The sequence below is a fragment of the Somniosus microcephalus genome, chromosome 12 (assembly GCF_052327205.1).
Source record: "Somniosus microcephalus isolate GS21.2 chromosome 12, FLI_Smic_1.0, whole genome shotgun sequence".
Taxonomy (NCBI): domain Eukaryota; kingdom Metazoa; phylum Chordata; class Chondrichthyes; order Squaliformes; family Somniosidae; genus Somniosus; species Somniosus microcephalus.
In genome coordinates this window covers 190,147,847-190,166,282 of record NC_140998.1, presented here as the reverse complement: position 1 = coordinate 190,166,282, position 18,436 = coordinate 190,147,847, and the positions used below count along the sequence as shown (strand labels likewise).

General features: G+C 45.0%; 1 protein-coding gene and 1 pseudogene across 1 annotated transcript in view; one reads left to right on the top strand and one right to left on the bottom strand.

The window, feature by feature from the left end:
- The window catches only part of LOC147109791 (histone-lysine N-methyltransferase PRDM9-like), a 502,134-nt pseudogene that overhangs the window by 405,420 nt on the left and 78,278 nt on the right, over positions 1-18,436 (top strand).
- LOC147109792 (rap guanine nucleotide exchange factor 2-like) overlaps positions 1-18,436 on the bottom strand; it is a 112,469-nt gene that overhangs the window by 86,378 nt on the left and 7,655 nt on the right. Inside the window, 6 exon segments of the mRNA XM_086003888.1 lie at positions 1,744-1,978; positions 4,129-4,237; positions 8,396-8,599; positions 8,728-8,835; positions 10,873-11,037; positions 11,185-11,330. Of these exon segments, the coding sequence (XP_085860014.1) occupies positions 1,744-1,978; positions 4,129-4,237; positions 8,396-8,599; positions 8,728-8,835; positions 10,873-11,037; positions 11,185-11,330 (967 nt within the window).

The following is an 18,436-nucleotide window of genomic DNA, read 5'->3' as shown; positions in this document are numbered from 1 at the left end:
TCTAGACTTGAATATAGGGGGTATGATTAATAAGTTTGCAGATGATACTAAAATCGGCTGTGTGGTTGATACTGAAGAAGGAAGCTGTAGACTGCAGGAAGATATCAATAAATTGGTCAGGTGGGCAGAACAGTGGCAAATGGAATTCAATCCGGAGAAGTGTGAGGTAATGCATTTGGGGAGGGCTAACAAGGAAAGGGAATACACATTTAAATGGTAGGACACTGAGTAGTGTAGAGGAACAAAGGGACCTTGGAGTGCATGTCCACAGATCGCTGAAGGTAGCAGACCAGGTAGATAAGGTGGTTAAGAAGGCATGCGGAATGTTTGCCTTTATTAGCTGTGACATAGAATACAAGAGCAGGGGTTTATGCTTCAACTGTATAAAACACTAGTTAGGCCTCAGCTAGAGTACGGCGTGCAGTTCTGGTCACCACATTACAGGAAAGATGTGATTGCACTAGAGAAGGTACAAAGGAGATTTACAAGGATGTTGCCGGGAGTAGAGAATCTAGCTATGAGGAAAGACTGGATAGGCTGGGTGTGTTTCCCTTGGAACAGAGGAGGCTGAGGGGAGACCTTATTGAGGTGTATAAAATTATGAGGGGCCTAGATAAAGTGGATAGAAAGGACCTATTTCCCTTAACAGAGGGGTCAAAAACCAGGGGGCACAGATTTAAAGTAATTGGTGGAAAGTTTAGAGGGGGGTGAAGGGGAAATTTCTTCACCCAGAGGGCTTTGGGGGTCTGGAACTCACTGCCTGAAAGGTTGGTAGAGGCAGAAACCCTAACCATATTTAAAAATACTTGGATGTGCACTTGGGATGCTGTAACCTGCAGGGCTATAGACCAAGAGCTGGGAAGTGTGGTTAGGCTAGATAGCTCTTTGTTGGCCAGTACGGACACGATGGGCCGAAATGGCCTCCTTCCATGCTGCAACTTTCTATGATTTCTATGAAATAAAAGTGAAAGCAAGTATACCCCAACAGTGAGCCTCTTACAGAGTGAAGGAACAGAGAGATCGAGGAGTGCAGATATACAGAGCTCCAACGATGGGGAAACTGGCGATAAAAAGACAAAAGGGATATTGAGCTTTATACAGAATTTGCTGATTATCTGATGTAAAATTTGTACAAGAGATTGGTTAGGCCCACAGTTGGAACATTGCGTGCAGTTTTGGACACCCCACTACAGGAAGTATATTAGAGCCAAGGAAAGGATAGGATTATTTCAATAGAGGAGGAAGTTAGAAGACATTTTTGCCACATAGCGGGTTATTACAACGTGGAATAATTTACCCCAAGTGACTATTATGGCAGAGTCAATAAGGTCATTTAAAAGCAAATTGAATAAGTTTTGAAAATATAAAAGAATATGGGGAAAGGGCAGTGAAATCGACAGACAGCTGCAGTGAAAAGCTAGCATGATTGGTCTAATTGTCACTTTCTGTGCTGCAAATTCCATGATTCTATTAACTCCTTGATATATTGCTGAAAGATCAATATTTGGAAATAATTCCACTGGACCATCTCAACCTTACTAATAACCTATTTATTTCACCAGAGAAAGACCTTAGTCATTCATGAATTATCAATTATCAGGTCTTGCTAACTTGTGGAACAGTCAGAGTATTTTACGGTTGCCATTATGTAGCCTCAACTTATTGAAAATTACACAGTGCTTATGAAAACATTTATGAATCAGTCATTTTCACTGAAATTCACAGCAAAAAGCATCCACTTACTTGTAAGGTTTTTGCGGAAGAATGCGGATTTGAGTCTTGTCCAGTTTTTTCTTCAATTTGTTCCGTCCTGCCACTGTGTTTGCCTTTGCCTTCTTATTTGTTTTATCAAACCCAATCACCTGTTCAGCAAGATGTGGAATGGAATAATGGCTGCCTTTCTTGTCACCAATTTTAGGGAAGTGTGGAGAACCATTTCTCTTCTCTTCTGCAAGTCTGGACAGAAGTTCTTTAAATACTGTGTAAAAGGCATAACATTGAATTAACCAAAGAAGTTTTCTGATCACTGATGATTTTTTTGATTTTATAACCAAAGAGGTTTCTGCTACAACACAGATTTCAGGGGGGAAAATCTGTACAATGCTATATTCGGAACTCATACAAGAACCATAGAATTTATATGGCCAGTACAATCAATAGCTGACAGGTGCAATGCACATCATTGACATTGAAGCTGAAAAGACTTGAAGCTCAATTTATTACACGTGCTCTGGTGCAAAGCACAATATAATAATTGAATGGAAAACGGAGTATGAATCAGGTGGTCTCACTCACTGCATTCAACAACTTCTTATGCATTATCCTTCTATAATGAGTGAAATTCCTCAGATAATGAAGCAATCCGTGGCCACATCCAGCAATACCTGGACAATATCCAGGCTTGGGCTGATAAGTGGCAAGTAACATTCATGCCACACAAGTGCCAGGCAATGACCATCTCCAATAAGAGATGGTCTAACCACTACCCTGTGACATTCAATGGCATTACCCCCACCATCAACAACTTGGGGATCCCCCTTGAAAAGAAACTTAACTGGACCATCCACATACTGAGGCTACAGGAGCAGGTCAGTGTAATGATCAATAACATGTCATCCTATAGTGGACACTAGGTGGCGCCATAGAGCTGTGTAGAGCTGTATATAGCTGTATGTTTAAGACTACACTACCCAGCTGTATATATATTAAGACTACATTACCCATGAGGCACTAGGCTACCCACAAGGCAACAGTCAAGATGGAAGCCTCTACAGATACTGTACCTAGTCCACATGGGCTCAATAAAAGTGTCTAGCAAAAGCTCGCTGTGTTCATAATAAGAATGTCTATTTATTAATGAACATAAGAGTCAGAGGCTGGGTATTCTGCGGCAAGTGACTCACCCCGTGACGACCCAAAGCCTTTCCACCACCTACAAGGCATAAGTCAGGAATCTGATGGAATACTCTCCACTTGCCTGGGTGAGTGCAGCGGCAACAACACTCAAGAAGCTCGACACCATCCAGGACAAAGCAGCCTGCTTGATTGGCACCCCATCCACCACGTTAAACATTCACTCCCCCCACCACCAGCACTACCAGGCTACAGTGTGGACCATCTACAAGATGCACAGCAGCAACTCGCCAAGGCTTCTTCGACAGCAGCTCCCAAACCCGTGCCATCTCGCATCTAGAAGGACAAGGGCAGCAGACGCATGGGAACACCACCCCCTCCAAGTCACATCCTGACTTGGAAATATATCATCGTTCCTTCATCGTCGCTGGATCAAAATCCTGGAACTCCCTCCTCAACAGCCCTGTGGGAACACCTTCACCACATGGACTGCAGCGGTTCAAGGTGGCTCAAGGACAATTAGATGGGCAATAAATGCTGGCCTTTCCAGCGACGCCCACATCCTGAGAATGAATACAAAAAGATGAACCAACAGGGTGTGAGTGATGGGTTTTTCTGTGGTATAGACTTCTTGGAACTGGATCAAGATGGCCTAAATTCATTTTGTGTAGGCCCCTTACATTCAGCAGTAACGACTCAGTCCGTCAGTCCAGCGTGGATTTTAATCCTGGTCCTAGAAGTGGAATGATTATGTGCTACATTAATGCAGCATCCAGTCCAGACATTGCTGAACAATCCCTGAGGCCGTTCCTTATCAATGCACTGCAAACACAGCAACCGAAGTGCGGCTGTGCGGAGGCTTTTTGGATGCACTACAATCACTACTAAACAAAGCTTTGGTATCAGGGTACAACTGATTTATAAACAGTTGCTAAATATTAAAATGATTCAACAGCCAAACACAGGCTAAACCACAGGGAAGGAAGATTGGACAAAAAAATCTTAACTGGGTCTTCTAGAGCAACAACTGAAGGGGACTGGTTATCCACTGAGCCTCAGAGAGACCAGGAAACGAGGCAGGAAATAAACACTTCTTTAATTTACAATATCTGCAATAGCCCAGAATATCACTTCACACCACTGCATCATTATTTCAGTCAACCATATATCTTTGCTGGTCTTAAGAAATGCAGCTACTGTGAAAATAATGTATATTAAAAAAAACTGTTCATGTAAATTGCATCTATGAAATTATAGCTGTTTATAAAAACGTACCAAACAAGTTTGTTTTCACAGTGATAGACAAATGAGTGTTGTTCCTAAGAATTTCCAAGGCTTTAGGTAGCTGAATATTCTTAAAGTTTTGTCCATTGACTTCCAGTATCTGAAAAACAAGATAGCCTTTACTCTTGATTGGCGTCAAATGTGTAATTAAATTTCAAAAGACTGTCATACAAGCTAACATTGCCATTCCTGCGTTCCATTTTCTCCTTCAGAACTGTTATAGGTCAGTGAGAAAATCCCAAAAGCATAATTCTAAAAACATTGGCCCAGACATTCCGATCCCTACGGGTGGGTACACGCTGTATACCCACCCGTAGGGACATCGGAAATGCCTGTTTCAGGCATGCAGACTGCTCTCGACAGATCGGACGCCTGCCCTGGAGAAGGGCCTCTGCGGGCAAATCGTTTTCTGGAGCCCCTCTGCCCGCAGATAACCTTTAGAATTCTTACGCCTGGTAAAAGCAGGCGTAAGGCCTCGTTTTACCAGGATAAGAGATGAACATTTTTTTTTTAAATTTCAGTGATTTATCATTTAAAAATACTTTTAAAAAAGTGAAATTTATTTTTAGCCCTGTAAAAAACTTTAATTATTTGTTTAAAATATTAAATTTATTGTAATTTCAATTAATTTTAAAAATGTGCTTTAAAAAAATGTATTTAATGTTTTGAAGTGTTTTTGGGGTGATCTCCATTGATATATTTGACAGGTCTATCTGTCAAGTGTATGAAGGGAGATTCCCTTCTTTGATTGTCTCCCCATGGCCCACGTGATCCCAGGGACACTTGCGAACCACATGCACCCCTGGGATACGTAGGCCCTACACACTTGGAGTTCGAGAGGCCCAGCATCGGAACTATACAAACCTCGGGAGCCCTCAGGTAAGTGCATAGATTTTTTCTATGTAAATGTCACAATAAGGAGACAAAATTCTGAAAGGCTTTAGAAAGGCTCAAAAATATCTCAATACCAACTTGTATTTATATAGTGCCTTTCACATAATAAAACGTCCCAAGGCACTTCACAGGAGCGTTATAAAACAAAATTGGACACCGAGCCATATAAGAGCATATTAGGGCAGATGACCAAAAGCTTGGTCAAAAAAGTAGGTTTTAAGGAGCATCTTAAAGGAGGAAAGAGTGGTAGAGAGCCAGAGAGATTTAGGGAGGGAATTCCAGAGTTTAGGGCCTAGGCAGCTGAAGGCACAGCTACCAATAGTTGAGTGGTTAAAATCGGGGATGCTCAAGAGGCCAGAATTAGAGGAACACAGATCTCTCGGAGGGTTGTGGGGCTGAAAGAGATTACAGAGATAGGGAGTGGCAAGGCCATGGAGGGATTTGGAAACAAGGAGGAGAATTGTAAAATCGAGGCCATCCGATCTTGAAATGATTTCAACCCATTAAGAGACTTTTGCCAAGACTTAACCAACAGAAGATTAAGAAATGACAGGGAAAATTGAAAGGAAAAGAAACCCCATACACAGGCAGGAATCTGCAGGCAAGTGAAAGAGCAGCCAACACCCAACTCTCTGTTTAATGGCTGCTAATTGGAAATAGCACTGCATAAGATGGTAGGAAGGAAGGATTGCCTACTGTGCCACTCCACAGCAGCATCCTTTAAAGTTCATATTGCAGCATGCCTGAAAGGTGTTAGAGGTAAGTTTGAAGTCGCACCAGACTGGCACTAATGGCTGCGCCAATCTTTTGCTGCATCTTGGAGGATGTAGCTGCATAGGTGGGTGAGCACAGATCATCGTTTGTGCAGACTTTCCTTCTTTGCATCACTTCAGTGGTTTTCCTCCATTAGTACCAGTAATGGTACTGGGGGAAACAAAATAGAATAAATGGCACAAAGACTTATGACAAGCTAAGTGCCAAAAAGGAAAATAAAACAGGCCAGAAACGGTCTAAAAACTGCTGAATGAATTCTTTTACTGGCTCTTTCTACTTATTTTCCTATGCAATTCAGTTCCCTAGGAACTGTGGATGTCTATTTATATAAGCAAAATTTGGAAGTGCCATGCACCCAGTGTGAAGGCTTTAAAAAGACATGGGAGGCATTATTATACCACCCACTGCCTGGCCATGCACGCCACATGCAAAAGGGGCAGAGACCCAGCATTGCAGATCTCGGAGCCTTTTTCTGTGCCATAGCACTGTGAACTGGTGCACAAAGGAAGTTGACGAGATGAAAATCGACCCTCAAGAGATAGTAGGCCTTTTCATAAATAAAACAAAGATTTTCTTTTTCAAATCAGTGGTCTCCCAATCTTTCTCAATGCCAGCAACCAAAAAGTCCCAACATTTGCCAGACCTTCAACCATTTGTATCCTCCTGGGCATTTGCCCTGGCATTTATTCTTTTGTAAATGACCTTTAGTAAATGAAGACTTGACATGGCGCGCAGGAGCCTATAGTCGATGCTGACACCTTTCTGATAGGGAAACATATACAGGAAACTTTCGATTAACCGGCACCTAAATAACCGGAAATGTCGGTTAACCGGCAAAATTCAGGAGTAGGTTCAGGTAACTTTTATTACTTGCCTTCCTCCATGTGTTGCTGTGCAAAGGTGTGGCTGCAGCTGTTGCTAAGCTACAGAGACGCTTGCAACTTGTGGCCATTGTTTTGAACCTGTTGAAGCAACAGGGTTTGTTGCTTTATACGGAGCTCTCAGCTCCGTATCTTTTACTATAGCTTTCGGTTATCCGGAATTTTTGATGAACCGGCACCACGTCGGTCCTGTCCGTGCCGGATAAAAAAAGTTTCCTGTATTGATAAGTGAATGGTCAGCTTGAAGGGATAATTACTAGTCATACCCCGGATCAGGCATATTCCTCGGATATTCACTTTCAACTAAAGTTTGTGCTTGCCAAATCCTAAAGACGCTTAATTGGGTCTAAAGGTCCGGACTATCTCTCCCTAAAGGAACAACCTGAAAATGTTACCATCCGGACACTTTTAATAAGTTTAGCTAGACTGTAACGTTCCAGATATGATGAGGGTCCGGAAAACTCCCCCAGAGTTCTGTAACTCCTCACCAAAGAGTGTACAGAGATTGAGTTCACGAGTTTGATACAGAAGTATTATATGAGACAATTCTAAAAATATATAGATTTATTAAAGAACCGACATGTAATTTACAGTTGGTGAATCAATCGCAACATTAACAGTTCCAAAAAGAGAAAGGTTTACAATCTTATCAGAGATCCTTACTCTCAGATCTTAATTTTGCTACAGCTTTGTAGTTCTTCGTTTTATTCAGGATATCCACCAAAATCAAATACAGTACCTTTGATCCCCAAGGTACAAAGAGTTGTAGACTTACAGAGCCTGCCTCTGAAGTCGAGAATCACTTTGCCCCTTTACAGCGAGTCTACTATCCCATTTGAGAGTTCAATATTTATACCCTTTTCCAGTGGTATTTCCTTTAAGGTTTTCTGCTGATGTAAGCTAATTATCTTTAGTCATTTTTCTGCTGACTTCTGCAATTCTTAGTCACCTCAGCTGGTAGCAATACAGAATCATGTCTCTTCTCTGGGTGTTGTAAGTTTACCATAAAAAACGGTGTAACAGCAGGTGCGTTTTATTTGATGTCATTTTTACTAAGGCAGATGTTTGTGCTTCTTTACGAAGTGTAAATTAGAACACCTTGTACAGGGTGAACCATTGTTTGTTTCCAAAGATTCAGACTGTCAGGACCCTTTAACCTTCTGTTGCAATAAGGTTATTGATTCAGTGTCAACAACTGTCTTATCTCTATAGCCAGAATGCTATCACAGCTTTTCCATAGTTAAGGTTTCTAGATTTCCAAACCCAGTTTGTCATGTTTTAATAAGGCCAGAATTCTTTCATCGAATGGTGTATTTTTCTGAATAGGTTTTGTGGCTTATTCCTTCACAAGCTCACCACACCATCCCTGGAGAAAATGATAACAAGGGATGACGTCTTTCAAATCTCATACTTACAGTTAGCAGGAGCACAGAAACTTGTGGTAAAATTATGCTTGGGTATCAATGGGCTGTCACAGTTATCTTATAGACTGATGCATATTCCAGTAATTCTGGTTCATCAATGGAATATTTAATTCTGCATCAGAAAAGCTCAGAGCTCCAGACAACAAGGTCTGAGAGACTATTCAACAGTCAACAGCAATGAGGTGTGAAGTTTTGCCGCTGACATTCTGTGCAGACATTTAATACATTTGTTGGCAGAAATTATTTTTTTACATAAAAATTATTTAAAGAAAAAGCAAGACAAACCTGATCACCACGTTTCAGCCCAGCTTCAGTAGCTTTGCTACCAGGCTCTACGCTGTCTAGGAAAATCCCAAAACCTTTCTCAGTGCCTCCCAACAGGATAAATGGCAAAGGGGCTTCTTGTGATGGCTTCATTAGAGTTATTAGCCGTTGTTTGGCCTTAACTGTACAAGCGATTTTCAACAGTCTGAGCTGATGACCCATTTTCTACACAACATAAAAAAATATCATTTACAAACTGAAATTCAACTTCTGATGATAGTTGTTTAATGTTTCTTAAGAGAGGGGGCTTCAAAAATAATCAGGTGTTAACTACCTTAAATGAGATAACTAACCTCTTGTTCCAAATTGTTTTCAAATTCTTCTAGAAATGCGGTCATTGCAGGATTGCCTTCAAAATCATTGAAGTGACTGTTTACCCACAGCAATACTACCCGTGTAACCTGGAAAGTATTCAGAGAAATGTATTTTGCACCATTAAAGGCATTGTATGCTTGATGTATGCAACATATGCTGACTTAACTTCAATGTAGAGAATTAAGAATGTGCAAATGAAGCTTCCCTTCCCTTCCTTGACTTCTCTGTCTCCATTTCTGGGGATAGGCTATCAACCAATATTCACTCTAAGCCCACTGATTCCCACCCTGCTTCCTGTAAGGACTCGATTCCATTCTCCCAGTTTCTTCATCTCCGTTGCCTCTGTTCTGACAATGCCATCTTCCGCACAAGTGCATCCGATATGTCTTCCTTTTCCCTCAACCGAGGATTCCCCTCCACCGCGCTTGACATGGCCCTCGACCGTGTCTGTTCCATTTCCCGCACTTCTGCCCTCACCCCTTCCCCTCCCTCCCAGAACCATGATAGGGTTCCCCTTGTCCTCACCTTCCACCCCACCAGCCTCCACATTCAACGGATCATTCTCCGCCATTTCCGCCACCTCCAGCGTGATCCCACCACCAAACACATCTTCCCCTCCCCTCCCCTTTCAGCATTCCAAAAGGGACAACTCCCTCCGCCACACCCTGATCCACTCCTCTATCACCCCCAAAAGCCCCTCCTCTTCCCACGGCACCTTCCCATGCAAGTGCTGGAGATGCTACACCTGCCCTTTTACTTCCTCTCTTCCCACTGTCCAGGGCCCCAAACACTCCTTCCAGGTGAAACAGTGATTTACTTGTACTTCTTGCAATTTAGTAGACTGTATTCACTGCCCATGATGCAGTCTCCTCTACATTGGGGAGACCAAACGCAGATTGAATGACCGCTTTGTGGAACACCTGTGTTCAGTCCGCAAGCGTGACCCTGAGCTTCCGGTCGCCTGTCACTTTAACTCTCCGCTCCATTCCCACTCTGACTTCTCTGTCCTCGGCCTCCTACACTGTTCCAATGAAGCTCAACGTAAGCTCAAGGAGGAGCACCTCGTCTTTCGATGAGGCACTTTACAGCCAACATTGAGTTCAACAATTTCAGACCATAACCTCTGCCCCCATTTTTTCCAACAACAGCTGTTGATGATTTTCTTATTCCCATTTACTCTTCTTCTAGACCCATCTTTTGTTCTTTTACTTGTCCCGTTACCATCTCCTTTTGCCTTGCACCATCATCCCTTTTGTCTTTGAATCTCTCCTGCCTTCCACCCGATCACAGACCTTCCCTTTTGTTCTTTCCTCCCCTCCCCCCTTTCCCTGTCTCTACACTTGCTTAAAACCTGTTATATCTCGAAAACTTTTTTCAGTTCTGACAAAAGGTCATCGACCTAAACCATTAATTCTGTTTCTCTCTCCACAGATGCTGCCTGACTGGCTGAGTATTTCGGGAATTTTCTGTTTTTATTGCAAATGAAGCTTGATTGCCTCAATTACAGAAGCATTTATTCCTACTCTTAATTTATCTTTAGAAGTTTAGTGAAATATTTTAGTTTGAGGTTAGGGTCTTATGAAGGAAGTTGCGGTTTAATTTAGGACAGAAGGTAGACGGATGAAATTATTTTGTTATTTTTTTAAAATTTTAATGCAGAGTAAATAATAGCTCTACAACTTTTACAGTAATGACAAGAGACATGCACATTATTTAAAAACAGGGTTGCATAATTCCTGAAAATGGCTGCCAAGTGACTGATCAATGCGAATACTGCACAGGAGTGATAAAGCTATCTATCTATCTATCTATATATATAATATATACATATATATATATATATATACAGGCTAAAAGTCATGACAAATGAATATTTATTCCAAGTCAAATAAGAAGCGGTGTAGATTTTTTCCCTGCCGAAGACATACTATCAATGAACACAATTACAAATGAACCTTTTTCTTTCCAATTTATGTGCATCTATATTTAGTTACTCAGAGGTACATATTGGATTCTTGTCATATTAGCAGCTGGTGAGGGGAAAGATCACCACACAGTTTACTGGTTAAAATAAATTGCTTGTTAAGTACTGAATTATTACAATCTTAAAAGTTTTGGCTAACCTTGTCCCTGAGACTTGGGTCATTAAACCACTCCAGCAATTTCTTCCCAACTTCCATTGGGTTTGATAAGAAGGTTCTGCAGGTTAAAAGAAAATCTTCTATATATGTGGGATCCACCACTGAGTGCACTTCCAGCAGGTGCATTGTTAACTGCTCAGGTGTTCCCTAATATAGTTCAATGGAACAGATCATTAGTAAAACTACATTTAATTAGAGCTGCAGAATAAACTTTTACATGAGAAATACAATGGGCATCATGAGCACTTTTTTAGACCAGTGTTAGTTTCTGATGTATTTAAACATTCTGCTTACCTTTATGACTTTATCGCCTTTCCTGGTTCCAGTCCGATCCAACTCTCGGTGTTCTTTTACTACAGGTATAACAATCTCTCCCTCCTTCTCGACTTTCCGCATATTCTTTTCCACCTGGTTGAGGATTCGACAATAGTCTTGGTGGGCTATGCACAGCAATTGCCAAGGAGCACAGAAAGTGTTACAGTATTAGGCATGTCTGGTGCAGAGTGCTAAGATATTATGCATTTACAGATTCAGGCCTAGAAATTGGGTATAGCCCCGCTTGGAGCGTTAGAATTGGCAAAGCGCAAAGTTTATAGCCAGACGCAACTTATCGCCACCTGGCGCGATATTGGGTTGCATCGCCCCTAAAGGTGATTGAGGCGCGAATTCAGGCGTTACACGGGACTCCTAAGGAGCAAAACTTCCGGCGCAACCCAATATCGGAGCGGACGGGCGCAGCGCAGGTGCTCTCAATTACTGATGACCACGAGACTTCCAGGCGCCGGCCAGCTCTTAAAGGGGTGGGTCAGTCAGCTTCAGCATCCACATTCTGCGCCTTGCAGGCCTCAGAATCGGCGCAGGCCCTTCTCTGGCGCTAAAATCTTGGACCAGATGGAGAAGGTGAGACAGAGAGCAGAGCGCTCGACCAATGAGGCTCTGGTGCAATTGGTGGCCGCAGTGGAGCGCCGGCGAGATGTTCTCTACCCAGACAATGGCAGGAGGCCGAATCATAAGGACTACCGACGAGCTTGGAGGGATGTATGCCAGAGGGTCAACTCCAGCAGCATGGTGACCAGGAGCCCTGTCCAATGCAGAAAGAAATTCAACGACCTCACTCGGGTCGTGAGGGTGGGTGTTGTTTCTGCAAACTTCTGCATCCCTTCATTTGCACCTGACTTTATGGCTACAGGGTGGCCTGTGCCCCATTGGCCATCTGCCAGCAAGCACCCATGGCCCTTTCTGGGCACACACATGCACTTTTGACTCAAGGCATCATGTAAGGGTTCTTGCACCATGGGGGGCATGCGATGATCACTCAGGGCATCATGTAAGGGCTCTTCCACCATGGGGGGCATGAGATGATCACTCAGGGCATCAGGTAACATAACTTCCCCTCCTTTCTCCTGCAGTCCTAGCTGGCGAGGATTGGCAAAGACCAGCTTGGCACCGGTGGAGGACCTCCACAAGTGGTCACTCTGACGGATCTCGAGGAGAGAGTCCACCAGATTCTTGGAGGACGTCTGAGTGGTCCTGTAACCACTGCAGCTGCCGACCCCATTGTTGACAGCGATGGTAAGGTTCTCACCTTTTACAACTATCTCCTTCCACTTGTTCCCCCCACCAGCATGCTTTCTCACTGTGGACCCATGTCATAGCCTTGCCGCAATCTGGCATCCCTTGCTGCCAAGCTGTCCTTTTGCTAAAGCCACTCTTCCACATCCCTGCTTTCAGATGCTGCATCACCAGCTCGGGAGCCGGGCCCTCAAGCTGCCAGTGCCAGTGCCTCTGAAGGCTCAATGAGAAAATTACTGTCCAACAGAAGGTCAGCAACTCTCTCCAGCAACGATCAGAATGGCCAGCCCAAATGGCTGCAGCATTTATACTAGTGCTGTCCCCTTTAAATAGCGCCCCCCCGAGTCCGAGAAGGGCCTGGGAACGTTCCATCCAACTGTCACTAATAGCGCCAGGTGGAAAGGTTGCGGGTGCCACCGAATATCTGGTCCGGGGCGCCAAAAAGGCGTTGCAGACTGAAATGACGTCATGATCTGCCTGCGCCCGCGGGCGCGCGCAAAGAGTTAGCGCCGGCGCTAAAAGGATACGCTATATTCACTGCGCCCGCCCGAAAATTGGGTAACGCCCCAATTCTCGGGCTCTTTAGGCGCTAATCGCTGGCGCTACCAACCGAATTTCTAGGCCTATATGTTTATATTAACAAATCATAAAATTTCTTTATTTCTCCTGTGGCAGTGCTCATGGTTAGATAGTGGCAATAGTATGTTTTCAGTTGTGTTTGCTGTAACATCTAGGGAATGGTAGCATAGTGGTAATGTCACTGGGCTAGTAATCCACTAACACTTCTGGACTAATGATTCAGAGATGTGAGTTCAAATCCCACCATGGCAGCTGGGGAATTTAAATTCAGTTAATTAAATAAATCTGCAATAATTACAAGTATCAGTAATGGTAACAATCGGATTGTTGTAAAAACCCATCTGGTTCACTAATGTCCTTTAGGGAAGGAAATCTGCTGTACTTACTTGTTCTGGCCTATATGTGACTCCAAACCCACAACAATGTGGATGACTCTGAACTGCCCCTGAAATGGCTGCAAATCACTCAGTTGTAACAAACTGCCCAAAACACAATCATAAAACTGAAACTGGACGGACCACCCAGCACGGATTACAGACATGGCAACAGCCGACCCCAGCGACCCGGCCCCGACCGACCCTGCAAAATCCTCAGCAACATCTGGGGACCTGTAGGGGGTGGCGGTGTTGTTTGGCACGTGCGCCCAGTCAGTTATGCCCCTGACTGTTTTGTGAGCGGTTCGAATCGCTCCCACGCCCCTGGGTTCTAGACACCGGACTTAGGTACAAGGCGGCGGTACAGAGAAGACTCCAGGAGACAGGTGGTTGGATGTAAACAAAAACCAAGATTTTATTGAAGAGGAAAAACTTGATACAATCTTATGGGAAAAATTACTAGTGTACACTTCTACAGGCAAAAATACAGAAGAAGAATAACTATAATTATACAGGGAATGGGGAACACACGGCACATCGAGGGAAAACAACTATCTTAACAATCCCCTTATCCTTATCCCACCTCCTATACCTAACTAGATTAAGCTATGAGGGGTCAGAACTTCATGCTCACCAATCAAAAGGGTTGTTAGACTCAAAACAGCGGTTGGGTTCGGGGTTCGCTCTTGGTGCTCTCTGGAGCCTGCCGTCGTCACGTGGCCTCCAGGTGCTGCAAGGGTGTTGTCCAGGTTCGAGTACCCCAAAGTTAGTCTCTGTTTGGGTACTTTACCTTGCAGGGATGATTCTTCGCCGCCAGCCGCCAGATTGAGTTGGTGTGCAGATATTCGAAGGTCGGCTGAGGCTGAAGGCCCGATAATTCGAAGCCTCCCCTCAGTTCATCTCCTCAGTTGGTCTTCTTCAGCTGGTCTTCCTCAGGTGGCCTTCCCTCCGGTGGTCTTCCCTCCTCCCCTCGTCGCGTCCCGCCTCGCCTGGCCTGAATTGTCCGTGTCCGCCCGACCCGGTGCCGGGGCTAGTTCCAGATGGAGTGTGAAAGGGCACGGGCAAAGGCCAGGGGGTAAGCACGGGACGAGGAAAGAGCGGCAGCCACGAGGGCGCGGGACCGAAGTGCAGCAGCACCAGCACACCAACCAACAAAGAACACACCACCGACCACACCAATTGCTACCCGGGGTCCTTCAATTATACCTTCATCGAAAACCCTTATCTGCGTGCCAAATCAGGTTAGTTCTTTGTTTTAATCTTGGCAGGCTATTTTAAATAATGGTAGCAACCCATACTAACTGTTTTTAGATGGCCGGTATTCGCATCTACCGGCCCAATAATTGACTTGTATTGTCCTGAAAGTTCCTTGAAGGGCCTGTCCGGCCTCGATGGCTCTGTTAATCTGTTTCCGATAATATATGTAGACTGCTTGATGGCATTAACTATAGGCCTAAAGTGAATTTAGATTTGTCTCCAATTCGGTCTAATGCATAATTCAGATTCCTGTCTGGTTCCAAAATACAAAGTCTCTCTTCACAGAAGCCTGCAGCTTTGGTTTTGAACCACAAGCTGTCTGCGTTGCAGAGTCCATTTTAAAATCTCACAGGCTTTCTGCCACAAGGCACAGACGCCATCTTGGGTACCCTTTTTGAATTAAAATGTCCACGCAGGGTCCCGTTTATTAATAACAGCCTTCGGGGAAATGCAGAAATTTTGCAAATCTTACAGACCTGTGCCAAAATTGGGAGAGTCTGTCCCACAGACTAGTCAAGCAACAGCCTGACATAGTCATAATCACAGAATCAATGTCCCAAACTCCTCCATCACCATCCCTTGATATGTCCTGTCCCACTGGCAGGACAGACCCACCAGGGGTGGTATACAGTCGGGAAGGAGTGGCCCTGGGAGTCCTCAACATTGACTCCGGACCCCATGAAGTCTCATGGGTTCAGGCCAAGCATGGGCAAGGAAACCTCCAGCTGATTACCACTTACCGCCCTCCCTCAGCTGATGAATCAGTACTCCTCCATGTTGAACGCCACTTGGAAGAAGCACAGAGAGTAGTAAGGGCACAGAATGTACTCTGGGTGGGGGACTTCAATGACAATCACCAAGAGTGGCTCAGTAGCACCACTACTGACCGAGTCCTGAAGGATATAACTGCCAGTCTGGGCCTACGACAGGTGGTGAGAAAAACAACATGAGGGAAAAAACTACTTGACCTCGTCCTTACCTGTTGCAGATGCATCTGTCCATGACAGTATTGTTAACAGTGACCACCGCACAGCCATTGTGGAGACGAAGTCCCGTCTTCACACGGAGGGCACCCTCCATCGTGTTGTGTGGCACTACCACCGTGCTAAATGGGATAGATTCAGAACAGATCCAGCAGCAGCTCAAAACTGGGCATCCATGAGGCGCTGTGGGCCATCAGCAGCAGCAGAATTGTATTCCACCACAATTTGTAACCTCATGGCCCGGCATATCCCTCACTCTACCATTACCATCAAGCCAGGGGACCAACCCTGGTTCAATGAGGAGTGCAGAAGAGCATGCCAGGAGCAGCACCAGGCATACCTAAAAATGAGGTGCCAACCTGAGGAAGCTGCAACACAGGACTGCATGCTAAAAAGCAGAAGCAGCATGATATAGACAGGGCTAATCGATCCCACAAACAACGGATCAGGTCAAAGCTCTGCTGTCCTGCCACATCCAGTCGTGAATATGGTGGACCATTAAACAACTAACGGGAGTAGGAGGCTCCATGAATATCCCCATCCTCAATTATGGTGGAGCCCAGCACGTGAGTGCAAAAGACATGGCTGAAGCATTTGCAACCATCTTCAGCCAGAAGTGCCGAGTGGATGATCCATATCGGCCTCCTCTTGAGGTCCCCACCATCACAGAAGCCAGTCTTCAGCCAATTCGATTCACTCCACGTGATATCAAGAAACAGCTGAGCGCACTGGATACAGCAAAGACTATGGGCCCCGACAACTTTCCGGCTAATGTGCTGAAGACTTATGCTCCAGAACTAGCCGTGCCTCTAGCCAAGCTGTTCCAGCTACAACACTGGCATCTATCCGACAATGTGGAAAACTGCCCAGGTATGTCATGTCCACAAAAAGCAGGACAAATCCAACCCGGCCAATTACCGCCCCATCAGTCTACTCTCAATCATCAGCAAAGTGATGGAAGGTGTCGTCGACAGTGCTATCAAGCGGCACTTACTCACCAATAACCTGCTCACTGACGCCCAGTTTGGGTTCCGCCAGGACCACTCGGTTCCCGACCTCATTACAGCCTTTATCCAAACATGGACAAAGGAGCTGAATTCCAGAGGTCAGGTGAGAGTGACTGCACTTGACATCAGGGCAGCATTTGACCGAGTGTGGCATCAAGGAGCCCTAGTAAAACTGAAGTCAGTGGGAATCGGGGGCGGGGGGGGGGGGGTGGAACGCTCCACTGGCTGGAGTCATGCCGAGCACAAAGGAAGATGGTTGTGGTGGTTGAAGATCAATCACAACGTTCACCACACGGACTGCAGCGGTTGAAGAAGGCGGCTCACCACCACCTTCTCAAGGGCAAATATGGATGGGCAATAAAAGCTGGCCTTGCCAGTGATGCCCATATCCCATAAACAAATACATTTTTTTTTAAAACATCCCGAGAGGGGGTACAGCAGTACCTGTGGAGTAAGAAAGAACAAAAGGCGTCACTGTTACAGGGTTGCCCTGTGATTTCAATGGACTTGTGGGTGTGACAGTATTCACAGAATCACAGAATCACAGAAACCCCACAGTGCAGATAGAGGCCATTTCGGCCCATCGAGCCTGCACCGACACATATCCCACCCGATCCCTGTAACCCCACGTATTTAATCTCCCTAACACTAAGGGTCAATTTATCATAGCCAATCAACCTAACCCGCACATCTTTGGACTGTGGGAGGAAACCGGAGCACCCGGAGAAAACCCACGCAAACACGGGGAGAATGTGCAAACTCCACGCAGACAGTCACCCGAGGCCGGATTCGAACCCGGGTCTCTGGCGCTGTGAGGCAACAGTGCTAAATGGACTTGTAGGTGTGATAGTATTAACTCAGGAATTTTAATAAATTATGGATGTATGTCTGAGTAGGAGTGAGCCTTTGGCTTAATGGTAGCATTCCTGCCTCTGAGTCAGGTGAAGGATTCATGCCCCACTCCAGCCAGCCACGGGGAGCGAAGACCAGAGCACTGATCTGAATACTGAATTGACACCCAGCTTCCAATGGGTGCATGTGGCCCTCCAAACTACCCCCCCCCCCAACATTGTAAAGTGTATGTGGGGCTCTTTAGCCTTGGTTGCAGCCCACCTAGGAGAAAGAAAAACTTGCATTTATATAGAATCCTAGAATAGGTACAACACCGAAGGAGGCCATTCAGCCCGTGCCAGCTCTCTGCAAGAGCACTTCAGCTAGTCCCACTCACCCGCCCTTTCCCTGTAGCCCTGCACATTTTTTTCCTTCAGGTACTTATCCAATTCCCTTTTGAAAGCCACAATTGAGTCTGCCTCCACCACCCTTTCAGGCAGTGCATTCCACATCCTAACCACTCGCTGCGTAAAAAAGTTTTTCCTCATGTTGCCTTTGGTTCTTTTGCCAATCACCTTAAATCTGTGTCCTCTGGTTCTTGATCCTTCCGCCAATGGGAACAGTTTCTCTCTATCTACTGTGTAGACCACTCATGATTTTGAACACCTCTATCAAATCTCCTCTCAACCTTCTCTGCTCTAAGGAGAACAACCCCAGCTTCTCTTGTCTATCCACGTAACTGAAGTCCCTCATCCCTGGAATCATTCTCGTAAATCTTTTCTGCACTCTCTCTAAGGCCATATAACACCTTTCACGACCTCAGGAGTCACAAAGCGCTTTACAGCCAATGAAGTATAGTCACTGATGTAATGTAGGAAACGCGGCAGCAATTTGCACACAGCAAGCACTCACAAACAGCAACGTGATAATGACCAAATCATCT